The following is a 17,744-nucleotide window of genomic DNA, read 5'->3' as shown; positions in this document are numbered from 1 at the left end:
GGCGTAGCGAAGAGAAGGAGATCGACGGCGATTTCGGAGGGGAAGGTGTGCGGGAGGGTGGCAGCGCACACATACGCAATATATACCCTTATACTCCGATCGCGTAGTACTCTCGCGCGGGCATATGATTCATTGGGTATATATATATATATATAACACATACATGCCGCGGTGCCCGCGGTAAACGTACAAACGAAAGAGCGAGAGAGTAGGAGGGGGCGGGAGGGGAGGGGAGGAAAGAGAGAGAAACGGACCAAGCGAGCGCCGTTACGATAAAAGAGAAGTTTTTCAGAGAGCGTATTCGCTCGCAGAGCTCCAAGAGCCGTTCAATGGTCGTGGCAGCTATGCTCCACGCCGCCGCTGTCGTCGTCGTCGTCGTCGCCGCCGTCGCCGCTGCCACCGCCGCCGCCGTAGGGCGCCTAACTAGCTAGTTCCGACGGGCCAGCCGCATCTCGGCGCCCGTCAGTTAACAAACGAACACGAACACGTTACGACGCGCGAGCGCGACTCGGGTCTCGTTACCGCCGCCGCCGCCGCCGCCGTCGTCGTCGTCGCCGCCGCTGCCACCGCCGCCACCGCCGTTGCTGTTGCCGTCACTACTACCGCCGTCGCCACCGCTACCGTCGAACCGTCGTCACCCCGAAGATGACCATAATAGTATTTCTGATCGACACGTCGGCCTCTATGAATCAGAGGGCTTATTTGGGTGGGCGACCCACGCTCTTGGACGTAGCCAAGAGCGCCGTGGAGACCTTCGTGAAGGTACGCCCCGGAGGATGCGGACAGCTTTTTACACGCCACGCTGCGCCGCGCCGCGCCGTGCTACGCTGCGCCGCGCCGCGCCGTGCCGCGCCGCGCGCCGCGGAGTCCGAAACCGAGTCACCGTCCTCGTCGTCGTGTTCGCACGGGATGCCGAGGGACGGAAGGGGACGAGAAGGGAAAAGAAGAGAGAAGTATATCCTTCCTTCTCCGCGTCTCCCTTTCTTCGTCTCCTCTCTCTCTTTCTCTCTCGTTTCGGGCACCTAGCCTTCTCGGTGACGAGGAGGGTAACACGGACCGTCGTCGTCGCGTGTCCCGCGTGAAGCGACGAAAAAGAGAAATAGTGAAATAATCCTTTTCCAGGTACGACAGAGATCGCCGGAGAGCCGTGGGGATCGTTACATGCTCCTGACCTTCGAGGATCCACCTCAGAACATCAAGGTATATCTTCCGTCACGCGTATACCCCTCTCTCCTTCACCCCTCCTTTATCACCTCTCTCGCTCTCTTCCCATCACCTTCGCATCTTTCTCTCCTACTCCGCATTTCGCCTACATGTGTGCCCTTTCACGTCATTAACCTGGGTCTATCCTTGCACAAGGATGCTCCCCGGGACAAGCATCCGTGCCGTCCGCGCGTTTCTTTTCTCTCCCTCTCTCGCTCTCTCTCTCACGAGCCGTCCCAAGTTGGGTTAGGTTCGCTTAATGGCGCCGAATAATTAATGCGCGGTGGATATACGAAGGAGCGAACGGACGACCGTGTCTCTGCTTCGCGTAGCCCTCCCTCGTCCCTCCTTCCCTCCCGCCTATCGTTCTCTGCCCCGTACACACGGTTGCTGTGCACACGGCTGCGAAAGACGCGCCGCGATGGTGGTGGATGGACGGACGATGTCGACGGCTGGGGGAGAGAGAGAAAGAGAGCGAGCGAGCGAGAGCGACGTCCGAGAGAGGAAGGCGCCCTCCCTTGGCGTCCTCCCGCGTCGCGAATTTTGCGCGCTAATTTTTGCAAGGTTCAAACGCGGACGTGGCCTCCGATTAAATATCTACCCTTATTGTCCTAGGGGGTTACAATTAATCTCGTGTTCCTTCACGCCGATGAACCTCTTATAAACCGAGACATATGCATGACGAGTCGATCGCTCTCACACGAAGCCCCTCCAATCAAGCCCCTCCTCTCCCTCTTCTTGCTTTTTTTAAAATCTTATTTTGAAATGGACGTGAGCGCAATGCTTATTCCTTGTACGAAAAATGGATAAATGGAAATGTATACAGAATGAGACGTCATTTAGATATCTACAAAATTTAAAATTTAAAGGGAAATTTTAAATTTAAAATTTTACAGATATTTCAATATGTACTTAACAGTATTATACATATTTCTATTATTTACGAGTGACGTCCAGATGAATTCAAATGTGCACGATATTCAGCTTCAGCTGTAAAAATCTAGGGATACACAAGAAATTTTTGGGATATATATTTTGTCTAATTTATACTTTTAGAATCTATAGAGAAATACTTGAAATTATCTAAATTTTGTTCCGAGAACCTTTACGTTTTTTTTTTTAACACATAATAGGAATTTCTGATGATTCATTCCGCACCAACATAATTGTCCCCTTGTTTTATTTAAAAAAATAGAATCTTACGAATTGCATTTCTAACTCTATATTGAGTTAGAAATTAATTCGGAAGAGCTGCATATAATGTTTTTCACGAGGACGATGCTTTCCTGTTTCAGGCAGGATGGAAGGAGAACCTGGCAACCTTTATGAACGAACTCAAAAACTTGCAATGCATCGGCTTGACGACGCTGGGTGCCGCCTTGAAGCACGCGCTGGACGTGCTGAACATAAACCGTATGCAGACCGGCATAGACACATACGGCCAAGGGAGATGCCCGTTTTACTTAGAACCATCCGTTATAGTTGTTATAACAGACGGAGGAAAATACACGACTAATAGTGGAGTTCACCAAGATGTAAATGCAATCTTCTATTCGTAACTACCAAGTAAAGCGTGCGATTTCTTTTTCATCGTATAATGACAAATGTGAATTTCTCTTGCAGTTTACGTTACCGATGAATTGCCCGATACCCGGGTCCGAGCTGACGAAGGAGCCATTTAGATGGGACCAAAGATTGTTCTCTTTGGTGCTGCGTCTGTCGGGTACACCAGCCGTCGAACGAGACATCGGCTTGGTGGCGAGCGACGCGTCGCCGATAGATGCGATGTGCGAAGTAACCGGAGGTAAAGGAGATGAGCGAGATCGCGATCTTCGCAATCTCGGAATAGCATACAGTTTCGCTATATGCGAAACTGTAAAAGGATTGAAAATAAATTTTTAACTTGTCCCTCGCGATGTTACAGGTCGCTCGTACTGCATCACGTCGTTCAGAATGATGATACAGTGCATAGATTCGCTGGTGCAGAAGGTCCAATCGGGCGTGGTGATAAATTTCGAGAAGATCGGTCCCGATCCACCGCCGTTGGCCAACGAAGCCTCGCAGCATCAAGAGGAGGAGGAGAACGAGGACGACGGTAACGCGACGAACGGGCCGCGCGCCCAGTATCCGAACGCGCTAGCGCCGGGGAACACGGCCTGGTATTCCTGCAGACGCCTGATCTACGTGCCGCGGTCGGCCCAGAAGGGCTTCGCGGTAGGTTTCTGGCCGATTCCCGAGAGCTTCTGGCCGGATCTCAGCGCCAGCTCGTTACCGCCACGCTCGGCGCATCCGAACGTGAAGTTCACGTGCACCAGCCAGGAGCCGATGGTGATCGAGAATCTGCCGTTCGACAAGTACGAGCTGGAGCCGAGCCCGCTGACGCAGTACATCCTGGCGCGGAAACAGCCGACGACGTGCTGGCAGGTGTTCGTCGCTAATTCGTATAAATCGAGCGAAGTGGGCCACCCGTTCGGCTACTTGAAAGCTAGTACAAACTTAACTTGCGTAAATCTCTTCGTCATGCCTTACAACTATCCCGTGCTGTTGCCGCTGCTGGAAGAGCTCTTCAAGGTACACAGGCAAAAGCCAACACCCGAATGGAGAGCGCAGTTCCAGGGTTACATAAGGACCATGCCTACTTATTATGCCGCCGTAAGTTTTCCTATATCTGCAAACAATTATATATTGTTCTGAAAAATGTTTTTTTTTTTTAACCAAAGCGTCGTTTGTTGCAGTCGTTGAGGAGAGCGTTGACCAGGATGGGCGCGTCCGCGCCTCTGGCGCAAACCTTGATACCCGATAATATGGATAATTCTTTATCGTATAGTGTTTTAAATTATCTTAAACGGTTGAAGAATCAGGCCAAAATTGAATTTGATCGGCTGTGTAATGAGGTCATTTCCAAGCAAGTCGCCGCCTCGAATCTCACGAAGAATTTGTCTAATTGTAGTACGAGTGTGGTGACGGAAGGAGTGAGAGTTGTACCGAAGACACCGCTAAAAAAGGATTTGGTAAGATTTAATACATTTCAAGTCGAGCTCTGTTGGCATAAGTTATTTTATCTTATGACGTCACATTTTCGATTGACGATCGCGTTTGCGTCTCTGGATCAATCAGAAAGGAGTTACTGGCCAGCATTACAATATTAAAGTCTGTGTGTATGTGTGTGTGTGTGTGTGCTTTGTAGGTATCTCATCCCTTGTTGCAAGACAAGTTCACGGGTCTTCGCGATCAATTAAACGAATTCGGAGGTTTCGTCGTCGGATTGGTGAAGAATCAACAGCAGCAACGTGGCGCGCACAGCTATAGGAACGCCTTCGACGTGCCGAGAAAGTCCCTGCTCGATCAAGTTGTGCGGATGCGCGCGAATTTCCTGCAACCGGGCTTGCTGCACACGAAGTTGCTCGACGACGACTACGTTCATTCGATGCCTTTAGCCCAAATGGGAAATTACCAGGAATACCTGAAACGCATGACTCCGCCGTTGAGAGAGATCGAAAGCGTACCAGTTAGACAGCATATGTTTGGTAATTATTCGACAAAAGTAACTTTTCTTACGATTTACAATACATTTGTATGGAAAAATAATTGATGTTACATTCTCGATCGCAGGCAATCCATTCAAGATAGACAAGAGGATGATGGTAGACGAGGCGGATATCGACATAGTCGGCGCGACGTCCTCGACGTCGAAAGGCGGTCTCAAGCGCACCTTGCCGCCGTCGGACAACGCAGGCTCGTCCTCCCCGAGGCCACCGCCTAACAAGAGGAAGCCTGGGCCCATACCGAAGGACGTGATCGTTCGACGGCCCTCGTACACTAATACTCCACCGAGCTCCCCGATTCCTTGGATGATGGAGGAAAATGGCATGAAGAGCCAAGTGGCGGTAACGGCGGCAGCAGCAGCAGCGACGGCAGCAACACCGGTCGCCGATACGAGCGCTCCGCCGATCCTGTCTTGTTTGCCGAACGTGTCGCCGGCGGGTCACGCGTCGCTGCCGTGTTCGAGCGCGTCCGAAAAGTTGGTGAACGGTCTCGCGGAAATGCCGATCATACCGGTTTTCGAGCCGATCCCGGTGGAGCACGTTAACAATCACATGGACACGCCGCCCGTTCTCACGCCGATAGTCAACAATGTCGACGCGATGTCGAAGGGTGATGTTAAAAGTGAACGGACAGACAGCGTGAAGAACGAGTGTAATCGGTTACCGGTTAACGATTGTATCGAGAATAGCGTGCGAGTTGTGGACGGTGCCGCTGAGGAGAGACTGACGAATCACGTGGAGGAGAAGCGCGAGCAGAAGACCGAGCGGGAGAAGAAGCTGACGAAGAAGGAGCTGGAGGACATCAGGCGGCACAATTTGAGCATCCGGGAACTCGTTTACAAGGAGGTGCGAAGAAGAGGGAAAAGTAAGTCTTCGGCGCGCCAGTCTTCGGTTCTCTGTTATATCCTGAGAAATGTCGCGAGATGTTAACGATTAACAAAAAAAAAAAAAAATTGACCTACTTAACTATCGCTAACGATTCTCGTAACAGCGTTAACACGTGATTTCGTTTCAGATTACGCAACACTCTTCTCACACTTACATCAAGTTCAGGGGACCCTAGATACACGGCTTGCGTTTGTAAAAGATATAGTCAAAGAGTCATTACGCTTTAAACGACGTAACTTGGCGTCACTGTTAGAAGAATATCTTAAAACCATTCAAGAGGACGGTTGCACTATAAATCACAAGCTGAATCACAATGGTGCCACGAAGATAAGTTGCTAAGATATATGCGTAATCCAGGGCATTATCTTAATACTGTGGAGAACGTAGTTTGCGAATGAACTCTCGCGCGAGTTTTTGCCAGAGGTTTTAGTTTAGCGGTTTCGATTTTTCCGAAATAAGGAGTACTTTTAATCACTGGAGAGACTTGCGCAATCTTGGTTCTAGCGAATTTCAGTAGCATTTTCGACGTTAGCCACGGAAGTCACGTCACTTTTATGTTTTACTTTCGGCTTATTTGATCGAATGATAGAAAAATTTGGGCTTATCACTTACGAGGAGCTACCTCAATGTTCGAGCAACCGTTTGACGGGTAAAAAAATCTGATTTTGATTCCTGGACAGCAAGGATTTTAATTGGGAAAATATTCTGTTCTCTGATGCAAACAAAACATATAATACGTATATATTTTCGTCGAACGCTTAGAAAACTGGAACTTTCTAAATGTATCGCGTGGCACTCGTGGCCGCAGCCATAAATTAAAGCAATTTATTTACCACTCTATTAAGTGAGATAAAAAAAAAATTGAGCAATATTTGAAATGTACTAAATTATATATTATATTTCAATTAAGTAATATATATGTATCTTCCTAAAAATTAATTGTTTTAAGTCTTAATCCGAAGAGGAAATCCAGGATAACTTTTTCATCTTGGGTACTCCGAAAATATCCGTAGCAACACACATCGTAACGAAATATATTTGCGCAATCTACGGAGTTCTTAATCCTTCACAAGTATACGCGGTGTTTGTTACATGTAAATACGTTCACACGTTTGTTTCGTCATCCATTACGTACTTTTACCATTCTCAGAATTTTGCCGGATATCATTTGGCGCACATAAAAAAAAAATAAAAAAACCGTCTTGAATGCTGGACATACAAGACAATAATTACGCGTAATAACGTAAGAATGAATATCAATCCTTTCAATGAATCCGCATACTACAAACTCAAGTAGCAAGATGTCTTAATAATGTCAAAAGACATCTTAATAACGTCTCTAACGTTAATAAGACATTATTGAAACGTCATTTGACGTCATCTTGTTACTTGGAAAGTGTTGAAAAGTACAAGTGCAATCAAATGAATCGGTGCATAATTCTATCCAGTCCCCTCAGCGCCCATGTCGAATTTAGGACAGAATAATTATATTACTCTTACACTCTTACATTTCCTATTCAACCTATCTATAGTCTCACTTGTGATCTATACTATATTAAGTTTAATAAAATGCCATAGTTTAACGCACTGTAATACCGAAATGTCTGTAAATTTTGTTGTGTACTTTTGTTGGATGTCGTAAAAGGGATCTATGGTTTTCCATTGATGACACATTAATCACATTATACGATAATCGCGATTGCTATACATAGAAATACATATAAAGATGAGAACATATCTTTTATTGTGTGTGGAAGAAAGCGGAAAATCGCACATCACGAAACAATTTATTATTGTGTAAATTATTAAAATATAACTAAGAAAATTAATAGAAATTCTTGATTGCAGTGGATTCTTCTTTTGCGAATTTCAACATTTAGCTTTCATACGCGGCACCTGTTATAGATAGCGTTATAGAAAAAAAAAAACATTTCTGTACATTTAAACGAGACGCTAAATGCAGATTTGAATTTATTGCGAGAAATCTACGAAGGGTTGACAGTGCCTGATGTTACTTGAAATTGAGACGATATATTCAACCCACTATATCTCCAAAAGTTTTTAATATGTTAGTTAATTTTACACATAAAAATATATATGTATGTATATTTTAAAACTTTAAATGTCATTTTCATTCAAATATATATTGTACATCAGAAACAATGTAAGAAGTACACGAAATTCTTTTTATTTTACGATAAATTTTCTGTTATACAAAATTATATAATACAAAATCGAAATATCCACATATGTGACGTATGTATATGCACGCACCAGTACGCATACATACACACACATACGAGAAGCGAGGGATGTAATAAATTTTGTATAAGAAAATTCCAGGGATTTGCACTATGATACTGTACTATTTTAGATTGAAGACAAAAGAGGAAACGAGAAATTCACTTTGACTGTATACAAATTCAAAACAAATATAACAATACTATAACAATCAAAAATGCGTTATAAATCTGAAATGACATTTGGAGCAAAGGAATTCTAAGAATTCTGTGTTCTGTCCTCGAATCCTCATATGTATGTGCAACACGGCAGAAATTTAAAAAAATGTATATTCTTTCGAGAAAAATTTCACATACACACACACACATTGATGTAAACGTGGGTTGAAGGAATGTATGTTAATAGCGATAGTTATTTATATACAATTGCTAGTTATACAAAATGATAAAATCGCGCTTACTGGTTTATATCGAAAATGATTTGACCAAATATTACATAGGATAATGATAGACAGACAAGGATGATTATCTTACTTTATTATCTGTGATTTTTTTATATTGCTTATTTTATGATTATAATCAAGTATCAATACATTTTTCTATCTTGATTTCCCTTAAAAGAAAACATTCAAGATAGAAAATTAGGACGTTGACAAAATGAAAACACATATCATGTTATTAAATTATTGTAAAAATTTTTTTGATATATATATATATATGTATAGTCTTTAGAAATTGATGTTTTCTTATTCTAGAAAGAGAATGACATTCTTTCGGATTTCGAAATTTTTGTTAATATTTTTAATTTTGAAATTTCTGTTATTTTGTTAATATTCCAAGTGAGATAATCAACCACCATGTGGATATTAACAGTATCCTAATGCTCTTTAGAAAATATGATATCGAAATTGTATTTATTAGTTGAAAATATGTTGATATCTTGTAAATTATTTTATAATAATGGAGCTTAGCTGAGTCTCTCACAAAGACAATGATGCTAGACGCTTATTTGCTCCAGAGAAAGATAAATAGGGAATTATTAAACAATTATTGATGTAAAAAAAAAAAATAATATAAAACTAAGTGCGATTGTATAAAAGAGATTAATGGGCAACTAAAGTGTTTGGAAGTTTTAAGTACCTTGATTACAGTCCTTTTTTTTTGTTACAGCAGCAGTTAATTTATTATTTTGTACTGAGACTTGTTAAAACGAATCAGCTTGGAATGATTCTTTTTCACAAATTCAATATTACATTAGCGTACAGTGTGCTTTACCAAAGCAAGATCACATATTTCCGCACACTGCTGTGATAGCTTTAATAATTATATATATATATGTAGAGAGAGAGAGAGAGAGAGTTTAATTTGTGTGCAAACATTTCAGCGATTGCGAATTATGATTCCGAAATAACGTCAAATCTCTGTCGATAGTAAATTTTATATAAGGCGTTCGCGCGCTACAGACTTCGTCAGCAGAGACGTTATGTAGAATCGATGCGTCATGTCCAACGATATATTATATGAGTCTGCTAGTATTCCGTATAATTCATGTGCAGTCATGTCACGTCCACGGTGGACCTGCCAACGAAAAAAAGAAAAAAACGAGCCAAATGCAGATGCAGTTCCATATATGCCAATCTGTTACGATATGCAGCTAATCGAATATTACTGATATGAAACGACTTTATTGCTTTGTATTCTACAATCTACATAATTATATGAAAATGGAATTCGAGCTGACTATTCTTTCCCATTAGAACTTGCGAAAACAATGTATGACTTAGCAAAGAAAAAAAAAAAGAATTTTTTTAGATCAGATTGGTAATTTTTTTTTTTTATATGACGGCATGGAGTGGAAATAGGGTCTGTGTTATGCGCCTCGTTTAATGGTATTTAGGATGTCAATAAATGTTGCAATCACTATTTTTTCACACACCTGTAACAGTGACAATGACGGCACACTTGCATTAATTGTACATACGAAATTGTATATAAGGCGTGTATCAATAATTATTATTATAGACGAGATTCATATGTCGAAAAGGACTGTCCCGTTTTTACGTTTATATTTTAGGTAAAACGATAAGTAAATCTCGAAAAAAAAGCGAATAAACAAATTGAGCAGAAACCCCTTTGTCGTATATATATATCTTCTTTCCTGATCTTTATTGTCTATATTGTACAAATAATTTATTCTTCGTAGCTGAGCTTCTTGTACACAACAGATTTACCTTTCCTCCTTTTCTCTCCAGTTATTTTAAGTGCAAAAAAAACAGACCTCCAACTTGTGCTGAATTTTTATACCATTTTCTTTTTTCTATTTGACTTTTAATTATTTATATATATATATATATATATATATATATATATATATATATATATATTGATTTTATTTTAAATGTAGAAGTGTAAAACAGTGCTTACAAGAAATAGATCATATGTCTATTGTATTATGTAGATATTTTGTATTAAAACGTCTGCATTCATTACCTAACATTGTGCGATGTTTACATCATTGTCAGTATACCTCGCACGACGCACCGGCTTTCGTAACCTACAAAATACCTCGGCTCACAATCAGCCACGAAGAATCAGCTGATTGAACTGAAGAGAGGTTAACGTAAATATCCGAGTGTTTGTATCAAACATTCAACGTTTTGTAACGTTTGATAGCACAGTGTCTTCGTTATATATTTTTGAACGCATGACAACTCCAAATTTTAATTCCAGAGTCAACATTTGGGTTCGATTTCAACATGTCAAGAGGAATGTATTACAGAAATTGTCTCAGAAGGTATTTGATACAACGAAAATGTACGGATTCTCGGGTGCGAACGTGTCGCGCGATCCACAGAACGATCCCCGTGTCTTCATCAGCGATTAATGCAGGCGCAACTGAGCGAGTTGCTCTAGATGAAAAACCAGGGAGGAATATCAGAGATGGACCATCCTTGAAGGATTTCCTGAGCCCGTCCGTTGTCGATATTCCCAGCGAGAAGCCTGTCCCGTACGTGCAGGATATCCGTGGCGAGAATCAAAAAGGTCTCTCAGAGATATACAAGTCTTCATGGGATTTATCGTTTGGCCTCGTAGCTTCGAAACTGTCTTTTGAACTCTACCCTTATCCTTTCTGTTTACGCTAGTGTACTTCGAAATTTACGGTTGCCAGATGAACGTGAACGACGCCGACATAGTGTGGTCGGTATTGAAGTCGCACGGCTACAAGCATACGCGATCTCTGGACGACGCGGACATCGTGCTGGTCGTCACCTGCTCCATCAGGGACAACGCCGAGCAGAAGGTGTGGAACAAATTGGAGCACTTAAACGGACTGAGGAACAAGAGAAAGAGGATAATTGGACCGCCTATGAAGATCGGTCTTTTAGGCAAGCTTTAATTATAGTGCTTGATAATATCGAGGAGAGCTCTCGACGATCGAGTTCTTGACTTATAATAAACGTTTGCATTAGGATGCATGGCCGAACGCTTAAAGACTAAGATACTAGACAGGGGGAAGCTTGTAGACGTAATAGCGGGCCCTGACAGCTACAAGGATTTGCCAAGGCTTCTGGCGGTGATGGACGATGAAACGGCTGTCAATGTCTTGTTATCGTTTGACGAGACGTATGCGGATGTCACGCCGGTTAGACTCAACCAGGACTCCACTGGGGCATATGTGTAACGTATATACATATTTATAAAAATGTATTTCATTAAAAAAATATACATATATGAATTTAAAGAAAAAATATATATATGTAAACTTTTAATTTTATGCTGTGTGTCTGTAATTTGCAGTTCTATAATGAGGGGTTGCGATAACATGTGCACCTACTGTATCGTACCGTTTACGCGAGGAAGAGAGAGATCCCGACCGATTGCAAGTATACTTGACGAGGTCCGGCAGTTGTCGGATCAGGGGGTGAAGGAAATAACTCTACTTGGACAGAACGTGAACAGCTACAGAGATTTATCGAAATCGGAATTTGCCCTGTCGGCTAACACGGAGACCCATCTCGCTAAAGGTTTCAAAACGGTTTACAAGACTAAGAAAGGCGGTTTAAGATTCGGCGATCTTCTGGACAAAGTCTCCTCGATTAATCCGGAAGTAAGAATAAGGTATATGAATCTACAAATTAGCATTAATTCCCACTGTCTTTGTATAATAATTTACGATAATCTTCTCGATCGATTTACATTTATACAGATTTACGTCGCCTCATCCCAAGGACTTTCCCGATGAAGTGTTGCACTTGATAGCCGAGAGACCGAACATCTGCAAGCAGATTCACTTGCCTGCGCAAAGCGGCAACTCCACGGTTCTGGAGAGAATGCGAAGAGGATACACCAGGGAATCGTACTTAGACTTGGTGTACCGTATTCGTGATATTTTCCCGGGCATACATCTTTCGAGCGATTTTATCGCCGGGTTCTGCGGCGAGACCGAGGAGCAGTTTCAAGATACGTTGTCGCTGATAGAAGAAGTTAAATACAACAACGCATATTTATTCGCCTACAGCATGCGCGAGGTACAATTCTTGTACGATTTTTTCGAACAATTTATATCAAATGCAAATAAATAAATTAATTTCATAATTTATTAAAGATTCAGCTAATTCAATTAATTTATTATTTAAGAATTTATAGTTTATTTTTATTTCGTAACTACATATTACAAATATTTTATGTTTTTTTCAGAAAACTACGGCACACAGACGATACAAGGACGACGTTGAGTCGCACATAAAGATGGACCGTCTGAATCGCATGATCGCGCTATATCGAAAAGAGGTGGAGAAATTGAATAGAGCACAGATAGGGCAACGTCAACTCGTTCTCGTGGAAAGCGTAAGCATTTTCCCAATTTTATTGTATAAGAAAAAAATAGCATCTGTCGCTTTCTTCCTCTGTTTTTTCTTTCCTTCCGTATATGTTTTAATCTTATACTTTGTATCATGTATTTTTTTGTAAAAATTGCAAATATTGATCTTTTTTTATTGGCAATATTAATTAAGAACGAGAACGATAGATTTTATAATGATGTACGTATGTTTTCTATCGACAGACGAGCAAGAGGTCTGATCAAAAGTTACGAGGTAGAAACGACGGTAATGTGAGAGTTATACTACCATCTGCGCCTATCCCGATTGCCGAGCACTCCGTTACGACAAGAGAAATACAAGTTGGCGATTATATCGTCGTACGAATTGACAATGCCAACTCCCAGACTTTACAAGGAGTACCTCTGTACTATACTTCAATCGCCGAACATTCACTAAATAAATAATGATTGTTCACTAAACAATAATGATTATATGTTATATTAATTAGCAAAAGATAATCAAATGTAAGATTAATTGTCTTTTTTGTCAGATATTTTCATTATAATATTATACATATATGTATATAATTCTGACTTTATCAACTTAATCTGTTTTATCCTCCATCGATAATACAGATAGTAAAATTACCAACGTTACGTTTGATGGGCCGAGCGTCCGTGTAGCGAGAGTAAACGAGAATGTCGAAAGTCAATCGGCTGTCGAACTCAGGTTATGAATTGTGAATAGAAGTGTTTACGCACGATAAGTTTAATAAATTAATCGATGTTGTGATCGTGCTGTGATCGAAAGCGATCGCAAATTGTGTTTTGCGGACTCCCGCTCTCGGCGATCTCTCTAAACAAATGGCATGTAGACACCGAGTGTTACAATCTATTAAGTGTCGTATAACTGGTATAACCTCTCTTCGAGATGCATATGAGATTTTAAGTTAATTTCGAGAATTAATTTGTTCCGCTTCAGAATAATTCTTTAATATAGCGACAGCTACGAATTAACAATAATTATTAGTGTGATAATAATAGTAATAAGTCATGTTTATGTATATTAGAAAGTGCCGGCTCGCAGCGACGCTTCTCCCTTCGTTTCTCTGTCCGTCTGAATTCTCTGTCTGTCCAAGACGGTCCGAGATGGGAGGAAGGGAAACCGTGAAAAAACGGACGGAAGCGCGGCTACGAGCCGGACGTAGCGCGTGGGAGACGCGAGTAATGTTAGCGCTTTTCAAAATTGCTGACCATCTGACTGACAATGTAAACACATTACTAGGCTTCGAACGATGGTATTCCGCCACCCGCCGCAGCCGCCGCCGCCGCCGCCGTGACAGGATTCTCATCGGCGACGCCAAATATCGCATCTAGCTTTGTGCCACCCATTATGCCCGCGGCACCGTTCATTCCCCCTCCCAGTTTACCGCCAGGTCCTCCGGGTATAATGCCACCTCAGTTTTCCATACCTCCGCCAGGCTTTACCTTCCCTATCGCCGCGGCACCTCCTCAAGAGGCCGGAGTCATAGGTTAATATCCATCGCTAAAATATCCACGCTCGTCGTCCGCGAATCCGTGCTCAGCTCAAATGCCACCTCCTTTCTCACGTTTTACAGCCGCGTCGCCGCAAATAATGGCGCCAGGAATCCCACCTCCCTCGCCTAGCGACGGCGCCGCGACGATGTCCGCCTCGTCCACGACGGAGAAGAAGACGGACTGGAGCGAGCACAAGGCACCCGACGGCAGAACGTATTACTATAACAGCATCACGAAGCAGTCCTTGTGGGAGAAGCCGGACGAGCTGAAGACCCCGAGCGAATTGCTGTTGTCGCAGTGCCCCTGGAAGGAGTACAAGTCGGAGAACGGCAAGGTGTACTACCACAACGTCAACAACAAGGAGTCCAGGTGGACGATACCGCCGGAGCTGGAAGAGCTGAAGACGCGAATTATAGCCGAGGAAGCTGCGGCGGCCGCCGCGGCGGTCGTGGCGAACGCCACGAATTCGTGAGTATATAATAATACAGAAATTACACAGATTATCTTTCAAAAGTTTTCTATGTATTCATCGTGGGGGATCTTCCTGTGTCTTCAGCAACATGGTCCCAGTAGCCATGCAACACTTGTCGCCGAATGTCACAACTATATCGCAAACCAGCACACCAGAATCTGGAGGGAAGTCGGCTATCGAGCAGGCGATGGCCGCGACCCTCGCGGCAATTAATATTCCGACGCCGCCCACGAAACCGGACGAGGATAGCAATTCCGCGATGGGCTCGGCCAACGACAGTCGCACCAGCACGCCCGAGCCCAAGATGCAGTTCAAGGATAAGAAGGAGGCTATCGAGGCGTTCAAGGAATTGTTGAGGGAGAGGGACGTACCATCGAATGCCACGTGGGAGCAGGCGGTCAAGTTGATTCAGAACGATCCTAGGTATCCGCAGATGAAGAAGTTGAATGAACGTAAGCAGGCCTTCCATTCGTACAAGACGCAAAAACTGAAGGAAGAGCGCGAGCAGGAGAGACTCAGGTACTTATCGTGATTACTTATCGTGTTAAATTGATTAAAATTATACAGTTGAATCGGATAATAATGACAGCGTATCTTCGACAGATTGAAGAAGGCCAAGGAGGATTTGGAGCAATTTTTATTAGAAAACGACAGAATGATTAGCACGACTAAGTATTACAAGTGCGAGGAGATGTTCGGTAATTTAGAGGTTTGGCGGGCGGTCGGGGATTCGGATCGTCGAGACATCTACGAGGATGTTATCTTCAATTTGGCGAAACGCGAGAAGGAGGAGGCGAAGCAGTTGAAGAAGAGAAATACCAAAAGACTGGCGCAGGTTCTGGACACTATGACGGAAGTGACGTATAGGACCACATGGCAGGAGGCGCAGGCCTTGCTGCTGCAGCATCCCGCATTCGCGGAGGACGCGGACTTGTTGGAGATGGACAAAGAGGACGCCCTGATTGTGTTCGAGAACCACATCCGCCAACTGGAGAAGGACGAGGAAGAAGAGAAGGAGTGCGAGAAGAAACGTCGGAAACGGCAAGAGAGGAAAAACAGGGATAATTTCGTAGTGAGTGTCTCGGCAGGCTGTTCCACACTATTGGCAGTTTCATTGTTATGACTGTATTATATTTTGGTATATCTACATTACATTAAATAGTTTGGTTTTTGTATAATCAAAAATTATTTGTTTCAGTATCTACTCGATGAGCTTCACGAACAAGGGAAACTCACGTCGATGTCGCTGTGGGTAGAATTATACCCCATGCTATCTGCCGATCTTCGGTTTTCGGCTATGCTCGGGCAATCGGGCTCGACCCCGCTGGACCTTTTCAAATTCTACGTTGAGGACTTGAAGTCCCGATTCCACGACGAGAAAAAGATCATTCGCGAGATACTCAAAGACAAGAACTTCGAGGTGCAGGTGAACACGACTTTCGAGGAATTCGCCACGGTCGTGTGCGAGGACCGAAAGTCGGCGACTCTGGACGCGGGTAACGTTAAACTAACGTACAACTTGTTGCTGGAGAAAGCGGAGGCACGCGAGAAGGAGCGCGTCAAGGAGGAGACGCGCAAATTCAAGAAACTGGAGACCGGCTTCAAGAACTTGCTCAAGTCGTTGAACGTAGACTATCAAATGGCGTGGGAGGACGTGAGGCCGAAAATCGAAGAGGAGCAAGATTTCAAGGCGATTACTTTGGAGAGCGAGAGAATACGGATATTCAAGGAATATCAGCATGAGCTTGAGGAGAGCTGCAGTCACCATCACATCAGAAGTAAGAAGAAAAAGGCGAAAAAATTGAAGCGCAAATCACGATCGCGTTCGCACAGTGTGAGTATTATCGAAAATAGTTGCTTCCTCAGCGTCTCTGATCGCGAAAAGTGTATCAAATTGATGGTTTTTTTTTTTGCAGGAATCGGAAGGTAGCGAAAAAGGCTTGAGAAGAAAGCGACACAAGTCTCATTCGCCCAGTATTCCCAGCAAGTCCGACAGTTCCGAGTCGGAAACGAGGAAGTCCAAGAGGAAGAAGAATAAGAAGAAGAGAGGCCGCAGTCATTCCGTACGAATTAATGATATTGCGATACGTTATTTCGAGAAAAAAGCTATTTCATTATGCATTTCATCACAATTATTATATGATATTTTTTTTCGCAGCGTTCACACTCCGGTCTTCCGTCCTCCGAGGAGTCCCCGGAGAGGAAACGGAAAGAGGAGAAGCACAGAAGGCCTTCGGTTCACAGCGAAGGTTCCCCTACGTTGGAAAATAACGAGCACCACGAGCTCTCCGAGGACGAACTGGAGAAGCAAAGGGCGCAACTTCTCCGCGAGCTACAAATGCAGCAAGAGGAGAACTGAAGACACTTCGCCAAGTGTGCTATCGCGCGCCTCAGAAAAAGCCCTCTTCGAAATCTGAAACAATTATTTATCGTCTCTTCAACTCGATACCGATTGTCTATCCTTTTCAGGACAAGTGAGTTCTTTCTCCGCTATTTGAACATCTTTTTCAAGAAATGATGATGTACTAAGAAACAAATAATAATACCGATATGCTCGATTTAAAAAAAACGCTCGTATCGTAAATTTAAAGTATTTATGCCTATTTGCGCGGCGAATACACACGCGTAACACACAATGACGACATTGTTTAAAAATGAATCGTCTTACGTAACGCATTCTGGCCTTCCGTCGTAGAGATGAACTTTTTTAAAGATGTATGACTTGTTTTTTTTATCTTGCTCTTTTCAACGACTCGTCCGCGCTATTCTTTGTGATTAGGATTTAACGATGTGTAACGAATGCGACTGAAAAGTTCCGTGACAAGCGGTACTGGAATACAATAGCGTTCGACTTACGAGCTCTTTTGTCGGAGTTATTGATTGCGTTAACATGTAAATCGATGTAAATCGATCATTTCCAGAATGGTACTTATTCCTGTCCGCGCTACAGTCGGATCTAGTTACACGAAGCTCACGCTCGTTGAAACCGAGATTGATTTTAACGCGCGACATGTCAGACACAACACTCTGATTAG

General features: G+C 43.2%; 3 protein-coding genes across 4 annotated transcripts; all 3 read left to right on the top strand.

Moving 5' to 3' along the window:
• The first annotated feature begins 431 nt into the window (after window positions 1-431).
• Window positions 432-10,004, top strand: LOC105450198 (integrator complex subunit 6). The gene is made up of 9 exons (XM_011689941.1): window positions 432-762; window positions 1,123-1,200; window positions 2,499-2,738; window positions 2,827-3,007; window positions 3,128-3,855; window positions 3,939-4,214; window positions 4,391-4,730; window positions 4,816-5,613; window positions 5,764-10,004. Exons 1-9 carry the CDS (start codon window positions 646-648, stop codon window positions 5,973-5,975), a joined length of 2,970 nt encoding a protein of 989 aa, XP_011688243.1. The 5' UTR covers window positions 432-645; the 3' UTR covers window positions 5,976-10,004.
• A 290-nt stretch (window positions 10,005-10,294) lies between these two features.
• On the top strand, window positions 10,295-13,184 carry LOC105450197 (CDK5RAP1-like protein). Of its 2 annotated transcripts, none has more exons than XM_011689940.1 (8): window positions 10,295-10,510; window positions 10,607-10,918; window positions 11,020-11,262; window positions 11,347-11,554; window positions 11,675-11,995; window positions 12,084-12,405; window positions 12,575-12,724; window positions 12,942-13,184. In XM_011689940.1, the coding sequence occupies exons 2-8, from the start codon at window positions 10,633-10,635 to the stop codon at window positions 13,161-13,163; spliced, it is 1,752 nt and encodes a 583-aa protein (XP_011688242.1). In that variant the 5' UTR covers window positions 10,295-10,510; window positions 10,607-10,632; the 3' UTR covers window positions 13,164-13,184. The 2 variants fall into 2 exon arrangements, with proteins under 2 accessions (XP_011688242.1, XP_011688241.1); XM_011689939.1 differs by having other exon boundaries at window positions 10,296-10,496.
• Window positions 13,185-13,377: 193 nt separating this feature from the next.
• Window positions 13,378-17,278, top strand: LOC105450196 (pre-mRNA-processing factor 40 homolog A). The gene is made up of 8 exons (XM_011689938.1): window positions 13,378-13,565; window positions 13,984-14,230; window positions 14,318-14,705; window positions 14,794-15,228; window positions 15,313-15,781; window positions 15,908-16,543; window positions 16,626-16,772; window positions 16,868-17,278. The coding sequence occupies exons 1-8, from the start codon at window positions 13,563-13,565 to the stop codon at window positions 17,066-17,068; spliced, it is 2,526 nt and encodes an 841-aa protein (XP_011688240.1). The 5' UTR covers window positions 13,378-13,562; the 3' UTR covers window positions 17,069-17,278.
• Window positions 17,279-17,744: the final 466 nt, after the last annotated feature.

This window comes from Wasmannia auropunctata, unplaced genomic scaffold, assembly GCF_000956235.1.
Source record: "Wasmannia auropunctata unplaced genomic scaffold, wasmannia.A_1.0 LD336069.1, whole genome shotgun sequence".
In the NCBI taxonomy this organism is placed as follows: Eukaryota; Metazoa; Arthropoda; class Insecta; order Hymenoptera; family Formicidae; genus Wasmannia; species Wasmannia auropunctata.
Note: the sequence above shows the minus strand (reverse complement) of the source record. Positions and strands in the feature narration are given on the sequence as shown.